Here is a 19,170-nt window from a genome sequence, read left to right as displayed (position 1 = left end):
TTACAGTGTGTGAGCTGGAGCTTGTGCCAAACTTGTATAAAAACTGTAAAAAACAAAAGTCTGTCTATTTTTGAAATGGCAAACGCAAGCAGAGCTCTGACAGTCTGGTGCAGTCCTGACCTGAAATTCTTTTTCCCCATCTGTGTGGTGTGTTAGTGCCAAGCGCTGAGAGTGGACAATTCAAAATCACGTCTGTTTCTGATGCAATGTCAGTGTACTGCGATTTGCTGCCACTTCACTACACTCCATCGTGTGAAAAGTTTTTCTTTTAGTTAATTAAATTCCTGCAGCCACCTGAATGCATGAAGTGCCAGGTCAGAGTGTAGTGCTGCAGACGGTTGTCCACTTTGTTTACCTTTATTAAATGACATGCAAATGTCACCAGGATGTTACATACAGTACTACTCACTTAGGTCTTGTCTGTTATGATTCGATATTCTGTTTAAGTGGAAGGTGTTGGATTACAGCGGCTCTTCATCAGGCCTGTGTGTCACTGACTCCTTTCCAACTTTCCTTCTGGCAAAAGAGGTGGAAAATAACTAAGTACATTTACTCAAGTACTGTACATAAGTACAATTCTGTACTTTACTTCAGTATTTTCATTTTGTGCTATTTCATACTTCAACTTCACTACATTTCAGAAAAAAAATATTGTACTTTGTACTCACTACATTTATTTGATAACTTTGGTTACTAGTTACTTTAGTAACCCAACTACTAGTAACTAAAGTAACTAGTAACTTTAGTTATTGCTTACTAAATTAACCAATAACTAAAGTCACCGGTTACTTTAGTTACTAGTTACTCTGCAGAAAGAGGTTAATAAAACAGAATACAGTATAATTATATTTATAAATCCTTAATTTGAAATTCACAGGCTCCTCAGCAGTAATTCAAATTAAATGCATATAAGATAGTTAAAACTAGCCCCCTTTACCAGCTGCAACATTAAATGAGATGTACACAATAATACAAAAGTAATTATAATTGAATAATATGATATACATCAATGAAAACTGTACCATTTTGCATAATGAGTACTTTTACATTTTAGTATTTAAGGATATTTTCTGCTGATACTTTTGTACTTTTACTTAAGTAACATTGTGAATGCATGACTTTTACTTGTAACAGAGCATTTTTACTCTGTGGTATTGCTCCTTTTAGTTAAGTAAGCAATCTGAGTGCTCCTTCCACGACTGGTTTTAATTTTGAAATGCTTTAGGGTATGCTGATGTGTCACATTTACTGTGTCACAATATGATGTGACTGTCAAAAGCATGATTCTGTCATGTATCTCTATATTTGGCACAGCTCCTTCAGAGTGATGAGACGATGTCACTGGCTAGAGAGTACTCATTAAACATCACTCCCTTTGATTTATATTCCTTAGTCAATTTTGCCCGGCTGCACCTACATGAACCAGCAGGGAAACTTAGAAAATGCCCACACAGTATAATACGTGAACACAAAGTCAAGTTTTGTGTGTGAGCAGGGGAAGAAAGTTCTTGAATCTAAAGCATATGTGAATCATCACAGGCTGAAGACAATGAGTGCCATCAAAAACAATGTAGCTGATGTCATCTCACTGAAGAAGTGAATGCGCTCAAGTCACCACCGAGTTACGCAACATGTTTGTCGTGCTGTTTTTTGTTTCTTCAACAGCCTTGATCTTCATTTTAACTTGCAACACATGCACTGTATATATATTTTTTACCATTTCATGATTAGCAATTAACAACATCTGGATTCATGATGTTCTAAAATACGCTAGCTCGTATAGACAGGTGTGTATCTACATGTTTTTGTCACATGGAAAGGACACTAGGAAAAGAGAGAGCATAGGTAATGAAGTGCTTAGAAAAAAAAGTGACAGACTATGCTGTTCTGTGTGTTCTATCTGATTTAATGTATCTTTCATTAGTCTTTCTGGTCTCGACTATTGATCCTTTCTGAAGATTTACTGAAGAAGACAAGCTCAAGTGCCTAACAAGACAGAAGAAAAAGTTATCTTCTAATTTGTCTAATTTCTTTTGAAAAAGTGTGAGTATCTGGCAAAGTACCAGTTAAGACTTGTCTTGGCTTGTTGTTGCTTGTAAACAGTACTTATACATTATGACGTATTCAGAAGCGAAAGCACATTTATATTCATATTGTACTGTCATGACTGATGGCACTACAGCACGTGTCAGTGTCAGAATGAGCAGGTGAGCTGCATATACACATGTACACACAGTACACACAATGTTTTCTGCACATACTGTACAAACACTGCAGATATTACAGTTGTGATCAGTGCTCCTTTCGATAATTTCTGTGAATGGCAGCCAATTATTAGCAACTTCAAACACCACTACATCTACTGCTCCGCAAGCTCTTTTACAAAATGTCAATTCTCTTGACAGTAAAACGCTTTGTTGAAACAATGATGACATTATTTAGCTGAGTTGCTGACATGTTTCTCTGGCTTGTTATATGGGAAGCGCTCAAAAAGGGCCTGCATGTGCTTGGCTAGATCTCTATGAATTACAACTGATGTTAAAAGAAAAGACTTAAACTTGTATCAGCTATACTAATAACTCAGAACCTATGCCACCTTAAAAACAGCTTTAATGTCAAACACAGCAAAGTAAGACAAACCTGTGCTATGAGTCATGTGAGCTGACCTTTCAAAACAGAAAATGCACACACAGATTGACATTCATACGCAAGTGCGCACTCACGCATAGTCTACACACTGATCACGTCTCATACATGTTTCTTCACTTTAGGCCTTCATCTAGACTTCTGTCAGGTCTCTGACTTTGTGGCTGCTGGCTGGATGTTCTGGACTTTGGAAAGCGTGACTGGAACTCTTCCCTCTCCGGGGGTTGGCATTTTCATTATGGGAGTACCTGTGGCAGAAGCAGTTCTGTTACTGGTGGTGGGATATTCATACATTTTAATCTGCAGCACCTGCACATTTTGTTATCAACTCATGACTAGTAGTTAACATCTGGATTCAAACTGTTGCAAAAATATGCATGCTTAGATGGTTAGGTGTGTGTCTGCATGCTTGCTTTTGTCACATGAAAAGTAGAAGACAAAGAAAAGGAAGAGCATGGGTAATGAAGTGTTTAGGAAAATAATACAATACAGGCAGAAGAGAATGAAATCTTACCAACTGTTGTGTGCATATCTGCCAACCTCTCCTTAAACTTTTGCTGCAGATACAATTCTTCTTTGGAGTAGCTTTTGGCAAAGGCAGACAGCAGGAGACCCACAGCCATGGAGGTTCCTCCCACACAGAACAGCACAGCACCAGTCAGCTTACAAACATCCAGTGCACGGTTGAAACTGACAGCTTGGCTGTTCAAGAAATAAACAGTTATTTTAAAGAATGAATTTGTGTAACAAGTCTAAAGCCATTTTACACATTTTGTTTTTAACTATAATTTTTATACACCACAAGGTCTAAGCTAGACCTTAGGTTTAGTTATTTAGGTTTAGAGTTTTAAGATATGGTATGCAATCTTTGCAAAATTATTCTAATTTTGTTATTGTTTTGGTAACCTTTGTCCAGGATATGATCCAAGACTTTTGCATTGACTAACCCTAAATGGAACCTATTAGACTATACTGTATGTCACACTAATAACTACTCTTCAATGATCTAGTCTTGGAGGGAAGGTATGTAAATGCAGCACAGATTATAACATCATATATCAATATAAAAACATTAACAATAATGTACATTTCCTACTATTCATCTACTGTGTTGTTCCTATACCTGTCAACAAAAAACAGATCATCCTCGCCAAATGCTTCAATCCTGGCTGGAGTGGCGTAACCCACCAAAACAACAATGAGGCCTGCAAACAAGATCAGGGTGCCAAACGCGAGACAGACCTGGCCGAAAAAAAAAAGAAAGAATAAAGGTGAGCCTGTTTTGTTCTGTACAGCAAAACCTAAGTTTATAGTATGGTTATTTAAATAAGAGCAGGCGAGATCTGAGTTTCTTTGAGTAAAGTGAAGGTTACCCTCACCTTCCAGAGTAAAGAGTTCCACCTTCTTGGCGATCTCTGAATCTGAAAATCTTCATCACGTTCCCAGATAGAAGCTGTGCACTCCTCATAAAACTGGATAAGCAGTTGAAGTGATCATGATGTGTGAAAAAGAAGAGTTTGTTAGAGAAGAGGACGGTTAATATTTGTGGAAGGATATCCAGTACCTGTCCTTGCTTTTGTGTGGCTTCACACCAAAATGTGTGCATGAGTGCGTGCACATGGGTTGTACCTGGTGTAGGTAGGATCGAACACCATACTGCTGGTAGTTCCCACTGGCATGAGCTTGTTCACCATACTCCGACCCACAGATCTCTGAACAAGAAGTCATTCTTCACATCTGTCTGCCTGGATGAGGACACGCACACACACACACATGCATGCATGAATGCATCACTGTCAACTTCCTCTGAGAAACCATTCACATGGCTTGCGGACATACTCTGTCCAGCTTTTACCCATGCACTGTCATTCACACCAAATTTAAATAAATAAATGAGAGTGTTGATGAACTGCAGCTAGCTTCCAAGTCATAGAGACTCCGAGGCCCAGTTTTCTTCTATTCAATCCCTGTCAAATGTGTACAGTATGTATACATATCACACAACCAGGGTAAATGGTCCAGTCTGCTCTATAGATACGGCTATCTGCCTGACTAAATAAGGATAAGGATAATCACCTTTATTGGCCAAGTATGTTACACACAAGGAATTTGTTTTTGGTACAGAACCGAGGCAGCCATCTGCGGCGCCAACTCAACCGATGGCTCTAACCATCGGGGGCAATGGGGTTCAGTGTTTTGCCCAAGGACACTTCGACTGCAGGCACTGAGATTCAAACCTTCAACCTTCCAGTTGGGAGACAACTGCTCTACCCACCACATTGTTGCCTCCCCCATCTCAATCCTGAATAACATAACAGGACTGCAGTTTATCAGTAGTCCCTAAATGCTATGTAATAAACCAACACCACCAAAACAAAATGTGAAAATGGTCAAACAATCAGATGAGCTAACAGCTCATATACAGTATATTCACTATGACTCGTCTTAGACAGGTACATCTGTGTTTTCAGTTTTCCTCTTCCATTTGTAACTGAAATAAAAGTAGAGCTCCCAAATCATCAGGCTAAATAAATCCCAGCTTATCTTGCTCTAAATCAAACAACAATATAACAACACAACTATCAAGATCAAAATACAAATGCTCAGTCAGGTATTGCCAGAGTCTGGGCCTGGACCCATTAGAGTATCTCTAGAGGGACCTAAAAATGACTGCACACCAACACTGCTGTTCCAACCTGGCTGACCTGGAACAGTTCTGCCAAAAAAAATGAAGAAATTTCCAAAAGAAAAGTGTGCCAAGCAGCTTTATTCTCAAGAAGACTCGAAGCTGTCATTGCTGCCAAAAGTGCTTTAACCAAATAACCTAACTAAGTGAAGGGTCTGGATACTTATATAAATACATTTCATTCACTTATTTTTAATACATTTACAAAACACCTATTTTTGCTTTTTCATTATGAAGTATTTCATAAGAAAAGGAGAGAGAGAGAGCGAATTGAAAGATGAGTCTGAAACATAACAAACTGGAGAAATCTTGAAAGGGTCTGAATACTTTCTAAATCCACTGTGCCTAATATTAAAGGAATTGGATCCATACTGGTGTCAAAACAAACAAAAAAGAAAGAAAGAAACTGGATGGGACATCCTTAAATGTATTAGTAATGACTTTTCTGTAAACATGTCAGTGCTGTTAATGGATCAGTAACCTGCAGTAGAAACAAATTTATCCAAACCTACCATTTTTACAAGATGAAAATGTTTAACATACATCTCAATCAAAGAATGTGGATAAATTATTGTTTGTTTTGTTTGTTTGTTTTGTTTTGTTTTGCAGCTGTATGGTTATACATTAGTATTGTTCATTATTATCATATATTGCATATTTTAGCCTATTTATTTGTTTTGTCCCTATAAAATTAACATGTAAAGAGGAAAATAAATCAAGAGAAAGCTGTTCTAGGAAAAGTTATATTTCTTTTTATATTGAGTTGCAGTTCCCTCAGTATTTGTTTAAACTCCAGAGGCTTTACCCAGCTCACTGCTTTTATATGAAGATACTGTACATAACTTTCTGACAGATAGCACTAAATCACAACTGCTGTTTCTGTTACACCACAACAGGGAAATAGAAGTGGGAATAAAACATTAATCCTGGTGTTAGAACTGTTTCTTGCCAAAAGAACTAAAAAGGAAAGGTATATATCCCTAATATTGATCAATCCATAAAAGAAATCACCAGTGCCTTGCTTATTTTTGCTTGTCTTTGACAAATGAAGTTACACAGCGAGAGGCAGGCTATCTTCTGCTGTCATCATCAAATTAAATTAAGGCAATTTTCTTCTAAGTAGCTCAAAAATCACAAATGTAACAAAAGGCTTTAGAATTTGTACAGCATTTGGCACCCTCAAGCTTTAGACACTCAATTTAGGATGGCATGAGTGTGATGAGTAAAATATTGCATTAGGATGAGGCACACTGTTCCCTGGCACATCCTGTTAATCATATTACTGCTTAATTTGTACCTACTGAAAATTCTCATGCACAAGATGCCCAGATGCTGTGATGTCTTTCTGTACCCATGTCTACATATTATCCAAATAAGTTTATAGTTATCATTCAGGCACATTTACTTAAATAAACAAATAAATAGGAGAAACTGTTGATGAACTGCAGCTAGCTTCCAAGTCATAGAGACTCCGAGGCCCAGTTCTCTTCTATTCGATCCCTGTCAAATGTGTACAGTATGTATACATATCATACAACCAGGGTAAATGGTCCAGTCTGCCCTATAGATAAAGTTATCTGCCTGACTAAATCCTGAATAACATAACAGGAATGCAGTTTATCAGTAGCCCCTAAATGCTATGTAATGAAAAAACACCACCAAAACCAAATGTGAAAATGGTCAAACAATCAGATGAGCTAACAGCTCATATATATTCACTATGACTCTTATGAGGTAATTCTGGCTCCTCTGCATTTTCAGTTTTCAGTTTTCCTCTTCCAGTTGTAACTGAAACAAAAGTAGAGCTCCCAAATCATCAGGCTAAATAAATACCATCCTATCTTGATCTAAATCAAACTAGATTTTAAAAATACAATCTAAATATAACAACATAATTATCAAGCCTAGTAATCCTGCCCCCAGTACAGTATGTCCTGTCAACGGGGAGCTGGCCGTGGTGCTGAACGCCATTATTTCCATCCATCTGAGCAGGATACACACACAGACGTAATATGTGACGCCAGTCTGAAATCAGACCTCATCCAGTCGTCCTTCCGAACACCGCGAGACGCAAATAGACACATTGCACGTTTCCCATTTCAGCTTAGAAAGGTGGGCTTTGCATAGAGCCCCTTTCACCAAATAGTAGGCTGACATCTTGACCGTCTGGGGATGGGGGTGTAATTTCTGAAAGAGAAGCCATCCGCAGGTGGGCTACAAGCATATGGGTAAAGTTTCATTTGATTTGATTGGGATACCAACCATCGTAAAATCCGTATAAACTAATATAATAGGCTAATCATCGGATTGGGTTAAAGGTGAAAACACAATGTTGAAAACAAATATTTGTTCGACATTGTTCGCCACATGGAAGCCGCTTCCAGATGTGCAAGTGGACATCGTGTGGACGGATGACACCGCTATGAAAATATGAATCCGTAAAATGCATCAGGTGTCACAGCTTCGGAAATGTTATGAGAAATAATTAAAATCGTCATTTACCTGTCATTACCAGCTCATAGACTGATCACTCGCTGCTCTTCCCTCAGCTGGGTCCCATCATTCTACAGTCACCTCTCTCTCTCTCTCTCTCTCTCTCTCTCTCTCCCTCTCTCTCTCCCTCTCTCTCTCCCCCTCTCCCACTCGCTCTCTATAGCCTATTTCCTTTTTATCGATGATTCAGATTTCCACGCTGTCTACTGCGCAAGCGTCACATCCATGACAATATATGATTCAGTTGTGAATATGAATAAACATGCAGGAGGGTTGGAAGGACTGGGTAAACAGACATTCATTCAAGAATCAACCTTCATAGATGGATTAAAGGATGAATGAATTTATGTAGATGACTTAACCCAAGTGCACATATTGAAACATGTTAATACAAAATAACATGGTCACCAGCTCAAAATAAAGTAAATTGTACATAGAGCCACAAATGGAGACCTTGAACAGTCTGAGGAGAAACTAATGAAGGGTCATGGAAAGCTATCTGAGTCATACATCCAAATCCAAAACAGGTACACAATTATTCAAAACGTTCTCTTTCTCTCTCTCTCTCTCTCTCTCTCTCTCTCACACACACACACACACACACACACACAGCATGTTTCTGAATTCCAGGCACATTACAGGACAGTCTATCTTTATCACTGTTAGTGATATACACTGCTGAAGGCAGTGTTAGTCACCATCTCAGTACTCTTCTTGACATAAAGAGACAAACACATCACGACTCAAATACAAAATCACTTTTCACTAAAGAATAGGAGAGAGTCTGCTATTCAGTTAGACTTAGTTTCACAGTAAGTTTCTTCTTAATATCAGGATTTAGGTGCAACTGCCAAACTGCCAAGTAGAGTAGTGTGACGTCCAGCATCATTTCAGATGTCCAGATAAAATCCCTGTGTACGTAGACCCACTAAGTTTATGGAACCAATGTTTGGAACAAATGCTTAGAATAGTGCTAGCCCTAATGTGAGTTTGAAATGTATTTCTCTATACTGCCCTAAAAGTCCACACATGATTTCACCATAAGCAGATCTGCTTTAGAACTTTTATTTGACAATATCTTTAGGAAAACATTATCTTCTTTAGTTTCTAGCATGGAATGAAATTTACATAAATTGTGCTTGGATTAATTACCATTCCCATTGCTCCCTCTCTGAAGTTGTCTCTGAAGTGCACCTGGCCAACATCAATCAACATAAATTTTCATTAGTGGGCAAGATAGAGGAAATTCTATTAGATTAGAGATATGCAAGACAGAATTTTAGCCTGCAGCAAAGGAGACAAAAAGAATCATATTCAGAGGGCTAACACAGGTACACAGAGCAAAATATAGGCTGCACTACTGAAAAGACAAGGGCAATAGCACAGGTCATGGTGAGCCTTTTGGATCTCCAGTTGCCAACAGATATTAAAAAAAGCTTCTATTTTCCAGATATGATCTGAACCAGTTCAGTACTCTGCCTGTAAATCCTAATCATATTTCCAGCCTTTGCAGAAGGATATTGTGATCCACAGTGTTAAAAGCTGCACTGAGGTCTAATAGGACTTGGACTGTAGTTTTGCCAGCATCAAGTAAAGCCACAAATGTAATTTAGTACTTTTGTCAGTACACTTTCAGTATTATAAACTTGTCCAAAATGTTGTTTGTCTTCAAAAGAAAAAGTTGTTTAATTGAACAGAAACTATTTGTCAATTACTCTACCAATGAATGAGTATTTTGAAATGTCATTGTTGTTTAGTATGGAAGCATCCAGACTGTGCTTTTTCAAGAGGGGTAGGGCAGCTGCAGCTTTTAGTGGGCTTGTAAATATATATATAACAATAGTGAGTTATTAATGTCAAGCCTCTGAGAACTATTTTTTGTTTAACCGGTAGCTAAAATGTCCAGACAACAAACACATGAGCTCCTTTAGTGTATTTATAGCTATGGCATTGAAAATCACCAGTTTGTTAGGGTTATACAGCTGCTGCAATGGTCTCAAAGCACAAATAGGTGCACATCAAATATGATTATAAAAATATGCAAACATGACTCCTCTCCATTTTTTTCTTTTCTTTTAAGGGAGATGTGTCACAACCTCCTGTTCATTCTTCTATTTTGGTTGTTTACCATCATTTTTTATTCAGTTTACATTGCCCCCTCTACTTTCAGGTCCAGCCCCATTTTTCCTTTGTGTGTTTTACCACCATTTCTGCCTGCCACACCCATTTACACCTGCCTCACATCAGCTCATCAGCCCTCCTGCTTTTATACACCTGATTTATTTTGCTTCAGTTGCCAGAGTGTCTCGGTTGTGCTTCAGCCATCCATGCTAAGCTTGGCCTTTTTGTTCTTTGCTTTTGCTTGATATTTGTCTAATGTCAATTTTGTCAATGATGAGCTACTTTGAGGAACAGACTCACCATACATGTTGTTGTTGTGCTGGTGTTGAAGAAGCTTCATGAGATAAACAAGCTGTGTAACCACTTAACTTGACAACACATTGGTGATGATCTGACATGCTTTTTAAAAGTGCAGTAATTATCTCATTCATTTAGCATTAGTGTTAAATCATAATAAGCATATTTGAGATGAGAGCCTTTAACATCTTTTTAAGCTCTTGTGTGTTATTGTTTAAATGGTTTTATAGTGTATTTTTAGACAGGTCAAATACCTTTCACACCATGCATTCCTGTGATAAAGTAGACAAACACCCTACGGTAAATGTAATGTTCTAATGGCATGTATTTAAGTGCTATTATTAACCTGAATTACTGTAGTGTAGGTGCATTAAAGTATAAGAAATTGAAGCTTTTAAATGCCCCATGTTTAATATTAGGCAAGTTCATGTTTATTTATCTTTGGTTCAGAAAATAATCTGTACTGGCACATCACAAAATGATATGTGCATGTGCACATTGCTGCATACTAACATGCATTTGCTTGGAAGAAAATGCTCTGTTATCTCTCCCTCTCTCTCTCTCAGTCTCTCTTACTCTGTGTACAGGCTGAGCATCTCTGAGCAGAGAGAGGCAGTTTCTATGGCGACGTGTAAAGGTCACCTTCAGGAAGTTCTCTGTGTGCGTGTGCAGAATGCCAGTTGGATAATCAGGCTTCCTGTAATGACTGATAACAGACCACAGCTCATTAGAGAGAAAGGGAGAGATGAGGTGGGAGGATCAGGAGAGATTATTAGTCATAGAGCAAAGAAACAATAAAAAATTTATACTAATTTTGTGCTATACTTGCACACTGTGTACATCTGCTGTGTGAATGTGTTTGCCTCAGAGGCTGTTCAGATGCAACACAAATAATGTGAAATGCTTTTCACTGCTCCCACTTTATTCGTACATAAAGTGATACAGTGCACAGCAGAGGTAAGCAGCCAAGCAGACAGGACAATAACTATGAAATGATGTACTAAGTGTTCACTCTTCCCTCTGGTTCAAGTGGATGATGGTGGTGTAAACAAGTGGCTAATCTGATAGCTAGTAAGATGAGAAAGAGTAACTGATGAATTTATCAACAATAATGTATGCAGTGAAGGCTACGTTTTCCTGATTGGAGAGTTATTTAGATAGAAACCAAAGTACAGCACTTAACTGCTAAACACTTCAATGCTACCTGGCTGCATAGCAGGACATTGGCACCTAGATTAGCACTGAAGCTGCAGCTACACTGCATGAAACCTGACATGGCACATCTCTTCTGTGAATCAATATGATAAGCACCGATTACAAAGGCAACAACAGCTGGAATAAACAGAGCCCCTCCAAGTGTTTTACTGCAGCTTAAGTAGGAGCAACCTGCTTGCAACTGTACAATAATGGTTACAATAAATTGCCTAAATGAAGTTCTTTTGTCCACAATCCCTTTATTAAGCCTTTAATAGTTTAGCACCTTCAAATTTATCATTTGACATTGTTTTCTCCTTACCATATAAGCATGATGTCATTCACATTGTACGACCTGTGGAACCTAAGTCTAATTTTCTATAGGTGTGAGAACATTCTAAACTACAGTAAAACTGTAAATGCTGAGTGGGATCTTTGTGCCACAAAAACTGCAAATATTCAGATCTATGTATATGAACACCTGAGCTCATAATGACGTCCTGCTCACAAGGCTGACATCTACTGGACATCATGTCTTCTGCATCAACAATAAACATGCTGTGCAGACATGGAATAAGTTCTGTCACATCAGTATTTTACACTACCTTGGCCCCTTATGAATTACAAGTTTGTAATTCAAACATTTTAACCGCCTTTACTGTCTGCACTCTTTGTGCAGACAGTAAAGTGGTGTAACTTCCATAACTTAACTCAAATTGACAAACATTTTGTGCAAGGAGTGTTAATAAATCCAGCTCAGACAATAACAGGAGCTAAATAGCCATGCGTGTGTGATAGCTTTCTGAAAATGTATACAATTTATTTTTATTTCTTTTTACACTGTAATGAGAATGAAAGTCATAAAAGCAATGACAGATCGCTATTATGAAATATGTTAAAGTTACAAAGTTACTTCTAAAACTTTAATCATACTACAGTTTCAAGGTTTCCTCCACGCAAACCAGTAATCAATAACTGTTTGTTCTGGAATCTTTTCAGTAAGACAAAAAGGTTTATCGGGTTTTATGCTTCTACACATGACTTTAGCCCCCATCCCTCCCCCTCCCCTGTTATTTGTATGATAGATGAGGGGGAGGGACAGCAGATCTATACATCTCAGTGCCCTTAGTCTTGGTGTTGCTGTCCATTTTTCATCCCATTGATTCCCCTGTCATTCTGTCATACCAGAGCTGGAAGCTTGGACTTTCCACTTGGGCCGTGCTGTACTTCATAAAGAACTGATAGAAAGGGGCAAATAAAAAAGTGTTGCTCCAGTGGAAGTGATCTTTCTTAGTTGGGCAAAGCTGTCACAGTTCTAGCTGTACAGATATTAAACTGTATCAACATTTGTAAAATCTCAAAAAAATGATGGAACATATGAGGAAACACAGACCCTCTGTTGTGTGTAATTTGGAACCCTGGCACAACAGGCCATCTTTGGTTTAAATTCATCTTTATCTTTGTCATGTGGCTTGTGTTAGAATAATGGGGGGGGGAGCTTACAGATAAGTGTTATGCAAATGTTATTGTAATGTAACACATGCTACCTCATCACTAATGATCTCCATATAATAAGAGTCTGGCCAAAGGCTCAGCCTTCAACTAGCTCTGAGAATGCATTGCTTTTGCTCCCTGTACAGTATTAACAAACTGAGGAGTTCCAGGGGGGATACGGAGAATCGGGTTAGGATGGTAAAGCCACAGTTGGTGATTTCTAGACAGATCAGTCATATAAATATTCCGTGGGTAGAGCTAAATGGGAAAAATGTAATTTTACAATAGATTCTTTTTTATTATAAAAGTAGATGAGCATTAGACAGTTAGACCTCTAGTTCATATTGAACTTACATCTCATTTCAGAGGATACACCAAAAGGTAAAAGAGCATGAATTATCTAAGAAATAGTTTTGCCATTTTTTAAGTACATTTTTTTTTTGTTTCCTAATATTTGTTACTTGGTAATTAATCATACTCATCCACCATTTATAAATAATGAGAAGTGATTTTGTTTAAACTTTGTGACAACTCTTTATACACAGCTACCCACATGTTTAAATTATATTACTTCAAATACTTGCACTGAGTGTTCATCACTCACTAGTTTATGGAGATTGCTGAGACTGAGTCTGAGCTGTAATATTCTCTGCTTTGCTCACCACACATAGCATCACTTATGAGAGATACACTTAACAGCAATTAATCACACTGGACCACATTACACACCTATTGTGTTTTTTAAACCATTCACAGTAGGTGAGCACTGCTAAAAAAATTTATATTAGACAAACTGTTATTGAAATTAGGGCAGAATTTCATTGGTTAAGCTGGAGCTGGGGTGGCCTTTGTGTTTGGGTTAAGATTATAGATGACTGGGATTTGGAAGATGTTTGGTGTATTAGTAGGGGATCTGTCAGAAGGCCTGTAGCTACACAGGAGTCTGTAAGAAAGTTGTATTCTCAACAGACTTATGATTTTTGAGTCATGATTTATGCATACTGACATCCAAGCTTCTTTAGCTTTCATTAAGACAACTGAATGCCAGAAAATTCCACTACTTTGGTGGTACTATAGGAAAGTATAGCTTTACCAGTGCAAACAGCCATAGCTTCTCATAGAAGAATGATAGTTCCTCAAGTAGAAGTGAACTTGAATCTGAGCTGTATGTTGCACCTGCCTCACAGTTGATGGAGCAAGGTTCTGTTCAGCTGTATTTCAACATGACACACACTGCGGTGCCTCTCCTGTTTACTGCTCTTTTTGTATTTTGTTAATTCCATCTGCTGTTCAGTTTACTTTCCTCCTCAGCCCCCTCTGCTTTGGTTCTTTCCCCCTTTTTTTCTTTCTGTAATTGGTCATTTAAATGAAAAAGCCTTAAATTAGAGGATTAGAGGTGCCTGTCTTTCCCTCTCTCTGTCTCTCTTGGTGTTTGTGTGTGAGAGAGAGAGAGACAGGCAGTCCCATGGTGATATGGCAGACAGTCTCCAAGGGATGTCCCTAAGAACAAAAGCATCTGGAAGAGGCCTCCTTTGCACTCACTGTTACCGTGGTTACAGGATTGCAGCTTGTGTGTGTTTGTATAGTACGGGGGTCAGTGATTTAAGTATTTATTATCTTGCACAGTAGAAATATCCCAATTGAAAAATCCCTTAATTTTACAATTTATTTAAATTTTAGAGACAAGTTTGAGAATCACAGTTTAGGTCATGGTAAAAGTAACAATTGGTGTGGGCAAAGTTAGAAAAGGCTTAGAACCAGTGATTGTCAGTGGAAAGCACTCAGAAGTTTAAATGTCTGCCCGAGTGTATATTAGTGTTCCTGTGTGCATGGCAGTGTGTGCGCACATGTGTATAGACAGGCCGTCTGGCAAGCAACCATCACCACGTGGCAACAGCCAACCACGCTTCACTTCTGGCCACACCAAGCTCTCCAATTACAGCAGCCAGCTCTGCCAAAAGCCCCTCTTTTTCTCTCAATAGATGGGATGACTGGGCTGCATCCTCTGACACACACATACGCCTCTCTCCCCTTCTCTCTTGTGGTGCACCTGCCTCCTTGCTCTCCAGGCCAGCTCAACTCCTATCAAAGGAGCTGAGCTCTTTTCTTCCAGAAAGCTAATCCAACACCTGTCTCCAGGCTTTATACTGGGAATAGAGGAGTGTTTGCCGTGTGAATGTGAATGCATGAGTACAGTGTGTATATGAGAGAGCACGTGTTTTTGAGAGAAAGAGACAGTTTGTGTTACTAAGAGATCAAGAGCAAAAAAGAAATAGTGTGTGCATGGTTCTTTTGTGTGAGGATTTGAGAATGGACATATGGAGACTACAGGGGCGACTGTATTCTTTTCAGTGGTAATGCAGTATCAAAGGGCATTTTGGGAATATATGGGGGTTTATTTTCCAGGGGGTCAGATTAGTAGTAACACAAAGACCAAGAGAGCTTTCATTATATTGTGCATGGTACCTACTGTAACTGTTGAATGAATATTTTTTGGGGCGGGGGGCTGAAGATATACTAAATAATGTTACACAAAAGGCATTTAACAAACATCTAACATACAAAGACCAGACTTTAAATCTTATAGTCTATAATGGCATCCCTATTTTACTGTTCACATAAGGGTTATTTGCTCACCATTCAAATCAGGGTTTTTTATGACCTTTTAGCTCTGGGTCCATTTCTGTCTCACCTTGGGTTTGAGCCTCTTTGAGTCACATTACTTCTCCCGTCATTTGGGAACTCATCAGTAATGGCCTCTGAATCATAGATCCCTAGAAACCATGATGTGATGGATGTAAGTGATGCCTACTGCTCTGTGTACAGAGCATGATTGGTGTTCTGGTCTTGTTGTTCTATTTAGAAACACGGGGAGCCATTGAAATATTTTGCCATTTTTTACAGACTTTAATTTAACAGGACAACTCACATCAGGACCTCTGAAGATTTGCCTCCAGCAGCAGGGGTCTCTCAAATTGGAAATTGGAGGTAAAATAAATCTAAGATTGCTTCCCTCCCTGCAGAGTCCCAAAAAATGGCTGCAGGGGAGACATTAGAGAGAAGCCTGAAAAGGAGAGGTAGATGGATAGAAGGTGGCAGTAAGGAAGAAAAGAGGGAGTGGAGGAGAGAAAGAAAGAAAAAGCCAAGAAAGAAAATAAACAGAGAAGAAGAGAGATAAAGGGAGAGAAATGTAGAGAGAAGGAGTGAAAGTTAATGGGATTTTATTCACTTTAGCCATCAAGGCCTGAAATAGTCATTTTGCCAGAAAAGGGCTCTGAAACCTGTGCTCTACAGTATGTGTGTGCATGTGTGTTTCTGCTTGCCTGCACATGCCAGTGAAGATGCATATGTCTGGGTGCATGTCTGTGCTTGCAAATGTGTCATGCATTTCATAGCATTTGGGAATATACAGAGGTTTGTTTCATAATATATATTCCTCCAGTCATTAGGGAGAGGAGTGACAGGATAGACCTAACCGTGTCCATGAACATATGTCAGCTACAATGAAACAAGGTTTATTTGAATCAGGCTTGTCAGTGTGGTAGTAGCCACATGAAAAGTACTAGTTAGATTATAATCTAAATGCGTTACTAGGTCCAGTCTCAGACACAGCAGGCGCATGTCTAAATGACTGGCCACAAGGATGAAAGATAAATTCACAGCCATGTGATATGATATGACAGTGACTGTTGTCAGAAATTAAATTCCTGATATGTATGGAACCCTTTCATTCAAATTTGCCAGAAATTTTTCTTGACATCTGACAAAACACATGGCTTCCAAAACACAGAGCTTCTTAAGACAAAATTAGGTGATTATTTTACATAACCTTATTGTGTGCAGTATGGTTCTATGGGCACCTGTTAAATCCCAGAAAAAAACAAAACAAAATGATACCACCATAAGCAGATGCCAGGACGCCATCCATTCCTGGGGACTGTGTTAACTCCCATTGGACAGTGGGATGCACATTACTGCACCAATCCCTGGAGAAGGTTGTTGGTTCATGATGTCAGATGAGGCAAGAAGTGTGACACAGGAGTTGTAATTATTTATTTATTCCTGCTTTTTTCTAAGGAAATATCTAATCTAGCTAATTCATGCTCCAAAAAAGGATAAAACCTTTTGATTTTTAATGAGCTTACAATCTATTCTTTAACACCACTTTTGGAACAAATTTTAGACATTTAGATTCACTACTGGTCAGGCTTAACAAAACTGCATGTTTTTGTCATTTGAAATTTTAATTGTATGGAGTATAAAGAAAATTGTAGTGGAATTCATAGGGACTACAAGTCTAACATGATGATTTATGTCACCTTTGCTTATCATGCACTCAGGAACCTTCCAACTTTGCAATATATCCACAAGAGGAAGAGTCTGGTTTTGCTTGTTTTACAAAAATGATAATGTTTTCTACTTTGCTACACACTTCTTTGAATGAACAATGATACCTGGTGTGGACATGTTCTTGAAGCTGTGCTGAAAACAATGTATTCACATTATGTCTATCCATATATATATTATTTTTTTTAATTTTTATTCCCCCCTCACCCCACTTTGGAGCGGTCTTATTCCTTCCTTCAAGCTCGGGTCCTCTACCAGAGGCCTGGCAGCTTGAGGGCTCTGTGCAGTAACTTAGCTGTAGTTAGCACTGCACTCTTCTGCACAGAGAGCTCTGATGTTGTTCCTGGGATCTGTTGGAGCCACTCCTCCAGTTTAGGAGTCACAGCTCTGAGCTCTCCTACCACCACTGGAGCCACTTTGGCCTTCTCCTTCCACATTATTCTTGATTATTCAAATACTTGATTCTGTCTATTTTTGAGTACTTGGAATTTATTGTGTGTGCTGTGCTTGTTTTCATGGTGTTATGCTGTCTGTTCTCTATTGCTGCTTGAGATACTGAAATTTGTTTATCAAGATATGTGTGTGGTGTTTGTTTCTCATGGTGTTATGTTGTTTGTTCTCCATTGCTGCTGAAACACTGAAATTTCCCCATTGAGGGATCAATAAAGTACCTACCTACCTACCTACAGTCAAACACGGTAGAGGTTCACTGATGTTCTGGGGCTGCTTTGCTGCTTCAGCCATTGGATGTCTTAACTGTGTGTGTGACATCTAAAGACTACCAATGAATTCTAGGGCCCAGTGTCAGAAAGTTGGGTCTCTGTCAGAGGTCATGGGTCTTGCAGCAGGACAATGACCAAAAGCAGACTTCACAAAGCATCAGAGATGGTTTCAGACAATGAGCTGGAGAGTTCTGAAGTGGCCAGCAATGAGTCCAGATCTAAATCTCATAGAGCTCCTGTATAGAGATCTCAGAACAGCAGCTGGGAGAAGGAACCCTTCAAATCTGAGCTGGCAGAATAAGAGTGGTCCAAAACTCCAGTAGAGGTTGAAGAAACTCACTGATGGTTACAGGAAGCGATTGATTATTATTATTGATTATTTTGTCCAGAGGGTGGGCTACCAAATAAGCTGACGGTGTCAATAATCCTGTCCAGTCCATTCTTGGAGTTCTGTGTGGAATGGATCAGATTTGGCTTTTTTTCTGCTTTTTTGTTGTTCCAATGCAAAAAAAGAAAATAAACATGAGAATACCAAAGAATTTGTAATTGCAACAGTTTTCTGAGAGAAGTGATGTGTTATCTGACAGAAATGCAGAGGTGGCAATATTTTTGGCCATAACAGTAAATGAAGTAAGGCTGAAATGAACTCTAAAGGTATATTAACCACAGGTGTGCAGTCCGATGACCCTAAACCATCAACTGCTGAGGTGAGCTGCTGTCACTCATGCTGGACCACAACTGAAATGTGTGTCATATACTTTAGGTCATTTCCACATGTGAAGAATTGCTCCATTCACATAGTACGACTACGAGTCCACAGCATCAGGCTCTCATTTCGCCATCTGATTCTCTATTGCTGTCTGGATATGATGAAGATTTTGCAGCCAATAACAATCACCTCAAGGTAAACTAATCTTTCACTGGCGTATTCAAATAATTGGTCCATTGCTTAAATATTTTTCCATACACTAGAATTTGCCAGGCATCTTGATCTTTGTGCATATGTGTGCAGTTACCCATCCCAGAAGTAAATGAGGAGAGATGCTGGGAAATGGAGAAAACTGAGCAAATCCCACCAGGACAAATGGCCAGCAATAGGACACGCTCCAGTTCAACCAGTGTGTATCATTTCCTCATTGGTAAAATTACTTGACATACTATTTATTGATA

At 38.8% G+C, this 19,170-nt stretch overlaps 1 protein-coding gene across 1 annotated transcript; it reads right to left on the bottom strand.

The window, feature by feature from the left end:
- Positions 1-1,071: 1,071 nt before the first annotated feature.
- Positions 1,072-7,943, bottom strand: nrsn1 (neurensin 1). The gene is made up of 6 exons (XM_020596599.1): positions 7,835-7,943; positions 4,276-4,391; positions 4,026-4,118; positions 3,770-3,888; positions 3,161-3,348; positions 1,072-2,894 (listed from the first exon to the last, which is right to left on the bottom strand). Exons 2-6 carry the CDS (start codon positions 4,372-4,374, stop codon positions 2,791-2,793), a joined length of 603 nt encoding a protein of 200 aa, XP_020452255.1. The 5' UTR covers positions 4,375-4,391; positions 7,835-7,943; the 3' UTR covers positions 1,072-2,790.
- Between the last annotated feature and the right edge of the window lie 11,227 nt (positions 7,944-19,170).

This window comes from Monopterus albus, unplaced genomic scaffold (assembly GCF_001952655.1).
Source record: "Monopterus albus unplaced genomic scaffold, M_albus_1.0 scaffold31.1, whole genome shotgun sequence".
Lineage (NCBI taxonomy): Eukaryota > Metazoa > Chordata > Actinopteri > Synbranchiformes > Synbranchidae > Monopterus > Monopterus albus.
Note: the sequence above shows the minus strand (reverse complement) of the source record. Positions and strands in the feature narration are given on the sequence as shown.

Excerpts from the sequence above, each read along its gene's own strand:
- nrsn1 (XM_020596599.1), bottom strand. The coding sequence starts at position 4,374 with ATGACTTCTTGTTCAGAGATCTGTGGGTCGGAGTATGGTGAACAAGCT. Across the intron at positions 3,889-4,025 it reads GGAACTCTTTACTCTGGAAG|GTCTGTCTCGCGTTTGGCAC; the intron begins GTGAGGGTAACC and ends TTTTTCGGCCAG. Across the intron at positions 2,895-3,160 it reads AGATATGCACACAACAGTTG|GTACTCCCATAATGAAAATG; the intron begins GTAAGATTTCAT and ends CTTCTGCCACAG.